The sequence below is a fragment of the Grampus griseus genome, assembly GCF_964374135.1.
Source record: "Grampus griseus genome assembly, chromosome: 11".
Taxonomy (NCBI): Eukaryota; Metazoa; Chordata; class Mammalia; order Artiodactyla; family Delphinidae; genus Grampus; species Grampus griseus.
Genome location: NC_139005.1, coordinates 58,052,372 through 58,067,264, shown reverse-complemented (window position 1 = coordinate 58,067,264; position 14,893 = coordinate 58,052,372). Strand labels below are relative to the sequence as shown.

At 40.4% G+C, this 14,893-nt stretch overlaps 1 protein-coding gene across 1 annotated transcript in view; it reads right to left on the bottom strand.

The window, feature by feature from the left end:
• TRHDE (thyrotropin releasing hormone degrading enzyme) overlaps positions 1 to 14,636 on the bottom strand; it is a gene marked incomplete at its 5' end in the record, with an annotated part of 396,110 nt that extends 381,474 nt beyond the window's left edge. Inside the window, 2 exons of the mRNA XM_082666960.1 lie at positions 2,149 to 2,422; positions 13,726 to 14,636. Coding sequence (XP_082523086.1) covers positions 2,149 to 2,422; positions 13,726 to 14,636 — 1,185 coding nt within the window. The remainder of the gene's footprint in view (positions 1 to 2,148; positions 2,423 to 13,725) is intronic.
• Between the last annotated feature and the right edge of the window lie 257 nt (positions 14,637 to 14,893).

Below are 14,893 nucleotides of genomic sequence, written 5' to 3'. Positions count from 1 at the left end.
GATTGTAGAGCAAATTTTTATTTCAGTTGACCTTCCAATGTTCTCTGGTAGCATGTTTTATCTTTTCCACATAAAAATAAGTAGGAATTTTTTAATGTTTACTAATTACTTGAATTCTTGAATTCTTAACTCTAATAAAAGTCACATCTAAATAATTAGGGTGTGTCCTGGTTTTAAATATGGATCACTTAGCAACCAGCATAATTGTATACAGCTGAGAATAGTTTTAGGATATTTTAAAGAAATCATACTAGGAAAAACACTTCCAATGTACCCTATGCTCCTAACAGACCCACATCAAGTAGTCAGTCATCAACTTTTGAAGATGTATAAGGGAATGATATGTCATTTTCTGTGTATGGTCCAACATGTATAGCCTTGAAGTATCCATAGGAGACATCAACAAACATCAGAGGAATTCAACATACCAAATAAGAAGTCCAAAAGAGTAAAATATCTTTTTTCTAGCCTTCTACAGCCAGCATTTAAGGTACTGTTTTAATGATTATGTAGATTAATTCACTATACACAGTTCTTTAATAATGGCATTAATTTTGTATGCAGGCAGATTTTATTTTTTAAATGGGTTCCACAGTGATTTAAATTGAAAGTAACGGTGAGAAAAATTTATTTAGCCAAACCCATTATTCAATATTTAGGCTGTTATGGAGCTATGAACTTCCTACAAAATAAGAATATAGATTTCTGTACACTTCTTCTGTTATGTTTGAGCAACACCAAATATGATGGCCACCGGATGGACAGAATCATTACCTGAATTCTCATATCGACACACAGGTGAAATGGTGAAACAGAGCTCCTAGGGCATGGGGAGGGGGGCAGGGTGGGTAGAGTCCCAAATTTGGGATCAGACCAATAGAAGTTTTTCTTGCAGCCCTACCACTTGCTTACTTTTTACTCTGGTAAAGTTACTTCATCTCTTTAAATCTAAATTCACTTTATTCACTTGGAAAAATGGAATTATAATACCTTGCTTTAGGGTTGACATGAAAATTAAAATAAGTGAATATTTATTGTGTAGGCCATTGAAATGAGGAGAAAGTTCTTAAGAGGCATGACCTGACTTAATCTGACTAACGCAATACAGTAACATGTAAAAAGTGCCTAGAACACCATGCTGTTATAAATGTTAATGATCCTAAAGAATCCAACTGATTCTTGTTATAAATTTAATACAGAGAGTGAATTCTCTAGGCTTCCCTTATATCACCCTTCTCTAAGTACATATTTCTATACACTTGCATACTACGGGCTAAAAGAAGCTTTGTACCTTACAGAAATTCTAGCACACTGGCAGAAGAACTTACGTACAAAAATGTTCACTGAGCATTGTTGTTAATCAATGAAAATCAGAAAAAAATTAAAATGTTCATTTATAGGAGGATGACAAATTTTGATATATTCACTCAACCATTCTATTCAGATAAACCACAAAAACAAAATTTTAAGCAAAAAATAAAATAAAGTTGCAGAATGATATCTATAATATAAAACCACTTATATGAAATTTTAAAGCATGGAATGTATTGTAAATAGATTTATACTTAATAATTAATAATATACTTAATAATTGTGTGATAAGGTGCATGGAAATGGCAAAATCCAAATTCAGGGCAAGGCAGGAGGTAGGAAGCAAGGCAATGAGATCAGGCAGGTGTCCAAAGAGGGCTTCAACTCTATCCAATATGCTTTACTTTCTCAAAAAACAAATTAGACTGAAGCAAAGATGGTAAAATGTTTAGATTCTATAGAGCTGGCTAGTAGAAGGTTATTATATTATTCTCCACATTTTCTGTATATTTGAAATATTTTACAGTAAAAAGAAGCTTTACCATCATGTAAATAAAAAGAGGCAATTTCCCATAACAGACAATAGTTGTTCCAGAGATACTCAGGCGATGAAGAAGGACAGGAATGGCAGGGGTGGGGAGGTGATTAAAGTAATAAGAGGGCTGGGTATAGAAGAGAAGCTCCTCTCTGACTCTGAAACCAGGAAGATAATTTTCCTTCCAAGGATTAAGGAAAGAATTCAGCTATGTAAGTTGTGAAGAGAATAGAAATGATTCATTGTTAATCCAGAAATCAGTGTGCATTATCCAGAAACAACATTAAGCTTGAAATACTTACTACAACCCCGGTCTTGGTGGTAGTTTCTCTGTATGTGAAGTTGCAAATTGCCCAGGCTAAATAATACGTGGACATGAGAGGGGTCTGTGAAAAGTGATCCGTAACCCATCCATCTTCCTCAAACACAGAAGTTTCCACCGGCATATTGGATAAAGATAAATAGGTTGCTTGATGCTTGATGCTGATTTTGAAAGTAGCCTTGTAGATTGGCTCATCAAAACAAGGAAATGCCTTTCTGGCATGTGTAGGCGAAAACTGAGTAACGCCAAGGAACCTGGAAAAAAGAAAATGACATTCTCAATTACATTTGTGGCTTGAGTTAAGTTATAACCACTTTATATGCTTCTGCTTATAAAATAATATGCTTTAGCAAAATTACGAGACAGTTTTTTTCTGAATCAAACTTACGTGCATGAATAGCATGGAAGCATACTTCATACATATTTCCACAACAATGAAAATTCTTCAAGGAACTTTTGTCTCAACTAAAGGAAATTCTCTAAACCCAGAGCCATGCTTATTAGACAAAATATTACACTTTACAGAAAAACAACTCATCATCATAGTGGCAAGTACTGGAAAATAATGGTTCTCCTTTTTGGTATGCCTCAGTCTCCTCTCCGAAACTGTACAACCAGTAAAGACAACGAAATCAAAATCCAAAACTTGTCATCAGATACAAGTAGGGCATAGACCATCACTGAGAAACATCTATGTCCTCAAATCTCAGGCTCAAATGGCCTGATTTTGTTAAGGAAAAGCATTTTGAAATCTGACAAAACTTGGTCTGCATTCTGGCTCCACAACATTTCTTAGCCGAATCATCTTGGATGATTGCTAAATTTCCCTAAGGTGTACATGTTCATTGCTTAAAAGGAAATAATCATGCCTAACTTAAAAAGCATTGTAAAGCTTAGTAGAATGGAAAAGGGGATGTAAAGCACCTATCACTGTGAATAGATGAACAGCACCCAGAAGGCAGTTAATAAGCAGCAGCCACTGATTCACAATATCTTCAACCTTTCCTGGAGTGCTATAATATACATTTACATAGAATAATCCAGATACCGTTGGTTTTTACCACCCATGATATATATTTACTATATAAATCATATGTTAATATAATAAAGTAAATTAATAAATATCTATATAATAAATACATCAATGTGTGCACATATATATATAAAATATTTAATGCCCTCAAGTTTTCAGATCAAGCTGCAAAGTTGCATCTCATTAAAACTCCAGAAGCACCCTCTACATTCTTTCACTGTTATGGTTACAAATCAAAACACTCAAACTAAGTACTTGAAAAAGGACACACTTTTAACTTAAAAATGGGGCCATTATTTATGAAAACATTCATGACATAAATTAATTAAACTTTTAAATATGATATTAGTTAAAACTGGACATAAGTCAATAACAGACCCTTCATAAAACATTACTGAGTGCTACAAGTCATTTCTTTAAAAGGCTCTTTCCCCATAGTAGTTCTGCCACCCCTCCCCTCTCCATCATCCACAGTGTTCATGGTTAATCTCACACGGCACACTTTCCCGCTGAGCCAAAACTTGGCCTTAAAATTATTCTCAGCACAGAACTTCAGGCAGTTACTACCGATCAGTAGGTGTTGACATGTGTATTGAATCTTACTGGCTATCCCTGGCTCAAACCATGAAATGTAAATGTTTATACTTTTTTAAAATTATGAAGCTTACATGCATTATTGAAGGCTTATTTTTTAAAAGTTTAGTTTTGAAACAGAGAAAACTAAAACAGAGAAAAATAAGTTTTCAAGATTAATTGTATATTTATTCTGAGAGAGGGGAATTGAGAATTACCTTGAAATAGTACTGGGCTGCTGCATACCAGGCTTGGATAAATCACTTAACTACCTGAGTCTATTTTTTCATTAGTAGAAGGAAAATAATATTTTCTAGGCCTCCCTTACAAAACTGTCGAGATGATAAAATGGGGTAATGTATAGGAAAGAAGTTTTAACTATAAATCTTCAGAAAAATATAAGGTTAAATTTGGAAGCAATCTTAGAAACAAATTGTCCAGCTCTCGTAAATTCTTAAAATGAGAAAGTAGCTCCAGTAGGGTTAAGCGATTTCTCCAAAGTTACACAGGCAATTAGCGCAAAGCCGGGTCTAGAATTCACATTTTCTGTGTATGAGTAAAAGGTAATTTTATTTCAAAAACAGTAAAATTAATCTTTAGCCATAATTTATAAACAATGTTTTAATTTGACTATTGGTAATAAAGGTTCTTCTTTCCAAACTTGCCAGCATCTTGGTAATATTTTTCCTATTTTCTACTGACAGTAATATAGTTCTTGCTTAACAGAGTGTCAGTAACTTTTAATTAAGATGCACCCATTTACAATTTGCACGTGCTTTTGTCTTACATATGTGCTTGAATCTCATCTTTCTTATTAAAATGTCCACTGAGCTTTATATTTCTTTACTGAGGCTATTTAAAAGATACCTATGGAATTTAATATATGAGGAAAAGTGTTCCCTTTTAACTTTCAAGTACCTGAGAAATCCAATTCCAGTCATTGAGCAAATAGATATTGTCTGCTATGTGTGATTTTCACTCTATTAGGTGTGTGGTAGGATTTTTTTTTTTTTTTAAAGATATAACCATTTTTGTCCTTAAGGCCTTTGCAATCTACCTGAAAAGGGAAATATATATAATACATAAGAAACAACTAATAATACTAGGGGAAAGTTCTGCAAGAGTTCAACAGAGAGGCTGTACTTAGAGTGTATTAGTCATTAAGTAAAAAATCAAAGGTGTCTTTGGTATTCAGTAATTAAAGGGTAGGAATTTATTAGATGTAGAAGATCTAAATACCTCTGGGCTAATGAGAAATTAATAAACCAAATATTTATGCAGAAGAATCATGTTGTGCTCAAGTCTCTTTTTGCCTCATATAGTAAGTAAATATGTTAGTAAGGCTAGCAATTTAAATAGCTGATTCTCAGAGTTGAAAGGAACTATAAAGATCATCTAGTGACTTTTTCTGCAATTAATATTCTTAATGAATTCCTACACACAGTATATATCTATGCACTGAGGGCCACATATATTTGATAATGTCTAAATGAGGAAATACCAATTTCACAGTCTGGCACCTGAGGACGATTGCAATTGAATTTCAATTCAGTATTTAGCAAATCAAAACAAGCCCCTTGGAAACAAGAGCAGTTGGACTAGATTACACCTAGGGTCTTTTCCAAGCTTGAGATCCTATAACTGAACAAAAATTTAAAATAAAATATTCCCTGAATTTGATGAGATGTTTTTAAAATATTAAATTACGTTACTGCTAAATGGCTTTTTGCTACAAGATCTATTATAACGCATTTGCTTTTCTTAGTCACCATTTTTAAGTGTTCAACGCTGTGGAGAAAATGATAAATAGATGTGCTTCCTTCCCTCAAAGAGTTTATACTCCAATAAAATAAATAAAACATATGCCTAAACAGGTATCGTACAAAAAGACATGACAACGAGGGAAAATGCATGAAGAAATTACATCTTCCAAAGCAAGGTTTCTCAACCTTGGCACTACTGACTTTTTTTTTTTTTTAATGTTAAGTATTGGTGATTCAGTGGTAGAATTCTCGACACTACTTACATACGAGGGTGGATAACTATTCTTTGTCGGGGCCATCTTGTGCTTAGCAGCATCCCTGGCTTCTACCACTAGATGCCAGTAGCACCCCCTCTCTCCCGCTGTGACAACTGAAACGTCTCCGGACATTGCAGATGTCCCCTGGGAGGCAGAACTGACCCCGCTGAGAACCACCAGTCTTAACTGAAGGAAGGCTTTATGGAGGAGGAAGCGTAAATTCCTGGGTAGTAAGGGTCACAGACACATTGGAGAAGTGAGCCAATTGACTACTGGTAGCACAGAAATAAACCTTTAAAAAAGTTTTGCCTCACATATGAAGTTCGCACCCTGTCTGCTTTCTTCCAGGTTCCGATTTTCTCGGAGCCCAGTGTTGCCGTCTACCTCGAACACCTACCTCTCTCACCCTTGATAGTCTCCTTTCTAACAAAGAGAGCCAGTTTCAGGCTCAGTGCCCCCAACAGGCAACAGTGTCTGTTGGATTTCAGAAACATAATCTTGTCTTCGCTGCGTATATTTTATGGTTGCCTTCAACTGGCGGAAGTGAGACTGCTTTCCTGCTTACCGTCAGTAGAAACGCCAGAGACCTCTAGCGAAAGGGATTCGGAGCAGAAAATAATGAGTTTGGTTTCTGAGCAAATTTCAGGTGGAGTTTGAGGTGGTAGCAGTACATCAGGTAGAAAAAAATACAAAAAATTAATTAAAAATAGAGAACATTTTAATATAGAGTAAGGATGTGAAATACCTATGTAAATACAGCAAGAAATAAAACAGTAGGAGGCTGAAGGTAATGGGGAAGAGCATTTTGTTGTCTACTTTTCTCCTGCTTTTTCTCAAACAAAATCATTTGTATCTTTTAAGGAATCCCTCTATTATCATAAAAACATTCCACCTCCAAAAGTGACATCCTGGAAGTGTTATTCCAAGAATGTCACTTTAGCATAACTAGAAAAATATGAATAATATACATGTATTTTAATGCTCTTCCATCTAAAATAAATTACTTGATTTCTTAACAACTTGTCTATTTGACATTTTGGTTGAGCTAAGAAGTAGAGCTTAAAGCTCTATGTTGCCTCTTAAGGATACAGAGAATTGATTTCTTCTTATTTCTGCGGAAGTTCAACTAGGCAAGCTACTTGTGTCAAGTCATTATAAGATTCAGCAGAAGTAATGCATTAACGTTGGTTGATATTGCCAACAAATTACAGTATATGATACAATTTCTGTTCCATTATTTTCAGTTTGCCTTTTCATCAGGTTAAAATATGCAGAAGAAACAAACATTTGCATAACACTGCTAGTATTCAGATTGATTCATGTTTCATTGCAGAGCCCACCAAAACCAAGAGAACCTCAAAAATGGCAAGGCGTTTTTGAGAAGTTTCCATTTTGACCACATCTATGCAGACCACACATACAGCACAGTGAAAAATGCTCTTTGAACTTGCTTCTATCGCAACTGCAATTTGCCTACAGTTGCAATAGTTTAAAATTGGTAATTAAAAACTCCCAAGATCGAAAGAAGTGATCCAGTGGATCATCCAGCTACTATTCAACTGTTTCCAGGAACTGAGCAAAGTTACAGGATCATGGAAGTTACACGTCCCATTTAAAGTTAAGGTTGTTAATCAAAATGCAAATTATTACTCAATGACAAAACATTTTAAGCCAAAATGGGTCGTTGTTTAGACTCTGTGTTTTTATGTACTTCAATAAGTCAGTAAAACTCTGCCATTTCAGAAGAGAAGTGTTCCTGCTGAATATTCAGTGCTATAAGCAAGCACGTAGTCTATTGTTTTTTAAATAACCATTCTAGTAAACTAAAAACATAATGCAATAATGCCAGCAAAATGTATGTAGGAAGTGGTGCACATGTGAATAATCGTGTTATAAAAACAGAGCATAAAATTCATAATTGTTTTCATTTTTATACACTACTGTTATCGAAAATGAGCACCGAGTACTTGATCACCATTGATGAAGAGTATTACGAATGCACTAAAATTACTTTCCTGTGCCATAATATTAGGTTTTCATAAGAATAAATAAACTAGTGTCTACGATTCATTTCTTTAATAGTGGAAAGAGAAAAAGTATTATGTAAGTATTATAAAGTACTACTACTGGTGGAACTCACAAAGTCTTGAAAACAGTATCTAACAACTGATGTGCCTTTCCCTTGGTACTTGGAGCTTTTCTTTTCCTGTACTAGCTTCCAGTGACAAGGAAGGCACCCTCCTGACCCTTTGGTAGCTGGTTTGCTGACAGAGAGCAGGGCCATAATCAGAGTTGTGAGTTCCTTTTGTTTCACACACTCTTCCCACTCCCTCAATCCTCTTCATTTCCGTGTCTGGACCAAGCATGGAGCTTCTCTAGCTGTGAAATACCACAGCCTTTCTCTTCTCTTCCTTCTTCACTGTGGAAGGGCTCTGCTTCTTCCTCTCCCCCATCTTTTGAACTCTGCATAGGGGGGCAAAACAAACAGCAGTGGAAGGGATGTCCACAGTGACCATTTCCCACTGTCTTGCTAGTAAGGGGAAACCTAAGGCAAAAACATTGAGCCTAAATGACCTTGTACCAGCTCTAAGGGTAGATGTCCAGTCATGTAATAGTATAATCGTATTTCATACCCACAAACGTGCTTACTAGTTGTCAGACACCATTCTAAGTGCTTTATTACTTTACTCATGTAATCCTCACAAATAACCCCATGAAAGAGGATATCATTATCCTCATTTTCCAGATAAGAATACCAGACGCAGAACATTTAGGAAACTTGGCCAAGGTCATAAAGCTAATAAACGGCAGAGTCAAGACATAAATCGAGGCAGTCTGGTTCCAGAGTCCCTGAACATACAAACACACACACACGCACACACACACACACCCCTTGCCACCCAGCAACACAACTAAAAGTGGCTCGCTTATTCTTAAAGAGATAAAAAGTAACCAACAGTGGCAATTTTACAACTTGATTCTTTTTCCATCCTATGATTCTTTTTTTTGGTTTTTTTTTTGGTTTTTTTTTGAGTGTGTAGTCATGAGGAAAGATCCGAATACTTAAACTAAAACTTCACCCGGCAAATCAACTCAGGTTTGCACTGGGAGGAATCCATTCTACCCCGTCCCTGCACAACTGTTGCCGCCGGAGCTCCTTAAACCCTGGGGCCCCTTGTTTATTCAGAGACTGAGAAGGCACACTTGGAGGCAAGGAGGGCAGGAGTGGGGAGCCTGGGACCCTCCCCCTCAATTCAGCCCCACTCAGTAAGATCTTGTCAGTCTTATTTCACTCTCACAGCCCACTCACCAGCATCCAGCTGTGCCTGTCTGTGAATCATTTCAGATTGTCCAAAGAACTGGGAAGGGCAAGAAGTGTTTTGCATCTTTATATTCTCTCAAATCCTATGTAGCAAAATTCTGTTGGAGAGAGCAGCCACTCTCCAGTGGCAAAAAGCAGGATTGCATGGGTCTTTGAGAAACTCTGGAAGAATCAGCCACTACTGTAAGTTTGAAAGGATATAAAGGACACACAAAGAATTAAAAGGACGATAAGGTGATGATCATGGCTGGTGGGTAGGAGGATGAGCCTGGGGCTATGGAGGGATGCCCTTCTTTACAGACTGTCAAACACTTATGAGTTAAAGGTAGACTATTTCTTCTTCACTCTTTTTATACCATTCTTTACAGCCATGCTTAAAGAAGTGAGTCCTATTCTTAAAGAGACAAATATCTTTATGTCATCATCAAATGTCATCATCATCCTCAAGCAAACCTAAACTGTTGCCCTGTACTGTTGTCTCAAGCCCAACCACATACACGGTGGCAAAAACTGATTTGAGGAAATAAATATGTTATGCAAATCCAACACAGGGAAACCAGTCACAGGTCTATCTTTGCTTGAAAGAGATCCAGAGCATGTAGGCCCTGTTTAGAGTTGTTTTGAATAAATAAAAACACAGGCAAATTAATTTAACTCTTTCAGAAATAAGGTATACTCTATTACTATCCAAGGTGATCAAAAGCACAGCAAGACAAACACCAATTGTATGGATTTTCCTCCCTGAATAAGTGATTATTAAATGGTCCAAACTTTCTTTCCCCCAATAGTTTCTAGATTTAGTTTACTGGTGGCATTTTGAATTGTGACCAAAATCCAACACTGGACTCAGTGTGGCCATATGGTTATGTATGCAGTGACAAGAAAACAATGAGCTAAGTCCATTAAGGAATCACATAAAAAGTTTTCAAAGAAACAAACCATTCTCCCAGATTTTTCAGTTCCGAGCCCTCTTTAGAAGGGCAAAAAGCCATTTACTTCAACTTGCTCATATAGAGATATCTCCTCAGCAGAGTAAGTGGAGAAATGGGGCTGCTTTCAACATAAAAACAACATGGTGGTTTTCTTGTTTTTATTAAATACCATGATTATTAATTCATTCCAGAAAAAGTACAAGGCACCAAACCATGTATGCTGATACCACAAATGATCAATGACTACCCATAAAATCCTCTATGCTCTCCACAAGATTTTTGCAAAGGAGTTTTTGGCAATTCTCTTTGAGAACCACAATTTTATCTTCTCATTTTACTTGGAGATCATGGTTTCTCTCTAAATAACCCTTGACAGAAAAAGACCTCCTTTTCTCATCCTGTCTTCTGTCACTGTGGCATGTCACAGACCCAAAGTTTGTCACAGAAAAACAGTCTCCCTTTTGAAAGTGAATAAAATGTTCATTTACTTTGGGTAAATTTCCTCTTTCAATCCGGCCATCTGGATCTAAATTAAGGTACCCTACTTTGAACATGGGTATGCTTGCCATCTGGCTGCCCCAAAGCGGCAATTACTTCAGGTAAATGAAGACTTTGCCTAATTCTAAGCAAGTATATTCTACTATAGGATATTATGGCATCTGCCTGCTGCCCACCTACCTGAGGGACAAGGGAGTATATATTGCCTAACAGAGGTAATTTACTCTGCAATTTAATCTGCTGTGTGTAAGCATTTCAAATTTAAGAGAATTATTTTTAATATTCAACAAGTGGTGAATTTCCCTTTAGCCAAATGATTAACTGAGAATAAAAGATGTGCCTCAAGTGGAGAAGCCTTAGGTTCTAACCGGGAGCCTGTCTTCCAACATTTATTTTAATATGGGAACCGGGAGAGGCAAGTCTTCCCTGTAGAACAAAACCAGGGAAGCTTCAAAGGGTCAAAGGCATACAGCACATAGTGAAGTCTAATTTTGCTGCCTGACCCAAAGTACATCTCTCAGACTTCTGAGGAGCGAGTCAAAGAATCAGATTGATTATTAACAAGTTGTTTCCACATAGACTAAGTAAGGTAGACTGAATGGTAGTATTGATCTTTTTCAATATTTCAGGTTGCTCATTGTGACTCCCCATTGCCAGATTAAATATTTATTTTCATTCCAGAAATTATCTGATAAATTGGCAAAAATTCTGACTAACTAAAGACCAAGATACGTAATCACTAATCAAATGAAAATTTAGAGTTTGCATATATGTCCTTTTGGAATGAAGGGGAAAAAAGGGGAACAAGTACTTTCTCTAAGAGGCTGTTTAGAAATAAAATCATCCTGGGATCTCCAGAAACAGCAAATCCTGCACAACTATTGGGATGCAGAGTTTAGCCACAGGTACACTAGGTTAAACTCTCAACCATCTTTGGGGAAAACTGAACGAGAGAGTTTGAATACAAATATGCACTAGGGTACAAGAAATCAGTTATAGGTCAAGCGGGAACATCTGGTCTTTTTAAGAGTCCTGTTCATTTGAAAGCACTGACCAAAACAAGCTCAGTTCCACCAAATGTATTTTGGCATGGCTCAAAAAACAGGACTTTCTGGAAGTATTTATTTCACCACAGCAAGATTTATCAGTAATGATATGCAACTCCCACTACTGACATTTTGACATAACATGCAAATGTGCCTTCTATGCTTTTCCCCCAAATTTGATATGATCGTGGATTTTCTTTTTAATCCTTTTAATCTGTATTCTTTAGAATATGTCAGAGAAAGTGGTGGGAGGGGGTTTAAATTACCCACATCTGATCTTAGGAGTTCGAAAGTGAATAATTTATACATTCACTTATAGGAGACTTTAATTATCATACAACCACTAAAGCATTGGACAATTTATTTAGATGAGGCTACACCACAGGACTACCAACATTTTTGTGTTCTCTTATAACACACTGAAATTTCCCTAGCCTCTTATACTATATCAGCTTCTTCTGAGAGCTTCCAGACATCATGAGCCCTGGTCCAGGGATCAGAAAACCAAAATTTGAGTCCCAGCTCTCCACTGCCAAACCTGCTGACCTCAGGAGCCCTGGACTGCTCTGATCCCAAGTTTTCTGCTGTTGTGAGACTCTCTTGAGAACAGGGGAGGCTCTGCCAGTGGCATCATTACTCATCTCCAACCTGCCTCCACTCCTAAGGTTGTTGACTTCATTTTTAAGTTCATTTTGGTTATTCCCTGGCCCTACAGCCATTTAATTAATCAAAGTTATTTTAAATGCAATGGGCTAGGGCAAAAAAGCAAGAATCACTTGTTTATTCATTCAACAACATGCTTGAGAGCTTACACCACAGGACACTCATAACATGAGTGGGCACTCTATGTGCCAAGTACAGAGTTAAGTGCTTTTCAATGCATTTACTCGTGGACACCTGCAACGATCCTATGTGGATATTATTATTATTATTTCCCCAAGTTAAAACTAAAAGTATAGATTCTGCAGCCAAACTGCCTGAGCCTAAAACCTGCTTTGCTGGCTCACGATGTTACAAGTTACTCGACTTCTTGGTGCCTCCACATTTCCCCATCTGTACAATAGGGAGTGTTGACAGCATCTATCTCACGGGGTTCTTGTGAGATTGAGTTAATACAGGATGCTCATTAAGCACTAGCGGCTGTTATTGTCAGGAATTGGTGACTTAGCTTAATCAGCTTCCTCAAGCCTTCAACACAAGTAGAGTTGCAGCCGAGATTTGAACCCAGTTCTGTTGGACTCTGAAGTCTAAGCTCTAAACAAGCGATGGAAAGCCCCACAGCCTCTCAAAAAAAAAAGAAGAAGAAACAGAATACTGCCCAAATCTAAAAAGCATCAAAGGCACTCACTAACAAGGCATTTGAGACTGACGGTTAGCTTTCCCCCTCTCACCGCTGAAGCCATTTCCAGAGGCAGTAACTTGTGAACAAACTGCAGTCACTCTGTGTTAGGAGAGAGCTGACAGCACAGGCAAGAAGATTTCTCGCTGGCACTGGCCATGGCAGCCGCCAGCACCACCACCAGCCCACCCCCGCCTCCTTACTCTGTCACTGGGACTGGCTCTTACTGCCCAGAATCTCAACTTCCAGTTTTGTAAAACTTCATGGAGCCAGAGCCTATCCAATACTCTGCGCCTTCCAGAAACGGGCATGGTGGGGGAGGGGAGGATCTTGCCCTGCCTGCCCTGTCCTGACATCTAACCGGGATGCGCTGCTGCCCTGGCCTCTGGGGCTCACGAATTTTCCCTCGATGCTAACTAGGCAAGCTTTTGATGTCACCCTGGCCCGACGTCGCTCAGATTACACACTACCCTTTAAAAAAAAAAAAAGTTGCTGTGTGCCCCACGCTGGCTAAGGAACTTTGATGGGGCAGGGGGTCCCAGCCTAGAGAAGGAGTGGCATTTGGCACTGGTGAGACTGGTGAGTGAGTTTGTGGAGTTGGCCGCAGGGAGAGCCCAGGCACCTGGGAGACCCCGAGAGTTCTGGGTGATGGCCATACCTCACCTTCACTTCCTTCCCCCATCCCTCGCTTCCCGGGTATCCGAAGCTAGCCCAGTCCCTGGGTGGCCGGCTGCCCGGCGGTTTCGAACAACCTGGCTGGGTGGGGCGGTGCCGGGCACCGCCTCCCTCCGTACCTTCTCTCCCCGTGGAGCACGTAGGAGCTGCGGAAGAAGCCCAGGAGCTCGTTCTCGATCAAGGCGTTGTAGATGATCTTCAGATTGTAATTCCTCTGCGCGTCCAGCGTCCTATTCAGCACCACCACCAAGACCTGGGTTGGCGGGTAGAGGAAAAAGCCGGCCACCGGGACCGCCCCGGCTACCCGGTCCTCGGCCACCTGCACCTTCTCGACCGCCACACGGGAGGCGTGCAGCACGACGTAGCGAGTGGCGTTCCGGCACGAGATCTCCACGTTGACCTCCCCGGAGAAGGTGAAGTTCTCCATGAAGGCGGTGAGCATCAGATTGTAGTGCAGCGGCTTCAGGTGGCCCGACAGGCGCAGTTGAGTCCACGGCTGCCATTGCTGCCGCTCCTCGTCCGACGGCGGCCGGGTGGACGGGGTCTCAGAGTTGGCTTCCCCGCCTGCCCCGGGCTGCGAGGAGTCTCCACCAGCATGGTGGTTGCGCCGGGCCGAACCCGGAAGGCTTTCGTTGCCGCCGCGCGCTGGGAAGCCGGCGGGGCCGCCGTCGGCGCCGGGCGGTAAGCTCGCCCCACACTCGTCGAAGCGCAAGCTGAGCAGCACCGCGAGCATGGTGACCGCGAGCAGCGCCACGATGGACACGGCGAAGGCCAGCACTAGCCGCCTGTGCACAGTGATGTGGCGCTCGGTGGTGCGGGGTCGCACCCCCATGGAGTCCGCCCACGGGTCCGAGAGGCCCCTGCCGCCGGCCCGCAGCGCGGCGTCGTTCTCCCCCATGGTGGCCGCGAAGGGTGAGCTGCTCTTCTTAGCCCCCGCCGCCTCCTCCTCCTTCTTCTTCTTCCTCTTCTTTTTCTTCTTCTTCTTTTTCTTCTCCTCCTCTTGTTCCCCCCGCTCGCCGTCCAGGGCCATCACACCGCCTCCTGCTCCTCCCCCGCCCCCTCCGGCACCTCCCGCGGGGGGCCCACCCTGTCCACCGCCAGTTCAGGCATCAGAGAGCGCACGCGGGCGGAGGGCGCGACGCCAGCTGGGACCCTGGGGAGACTGGCCCAGCTTCTTTTAAGACGGGCTCTGGCTGTAGGCGACAGCAACCTCGGCACCTCCCATCAGCCCCGCCTCTCTCCGGACACGGGCGGCGGAGGCGCGGGGCGGCTAGCTCTGGGACGCGC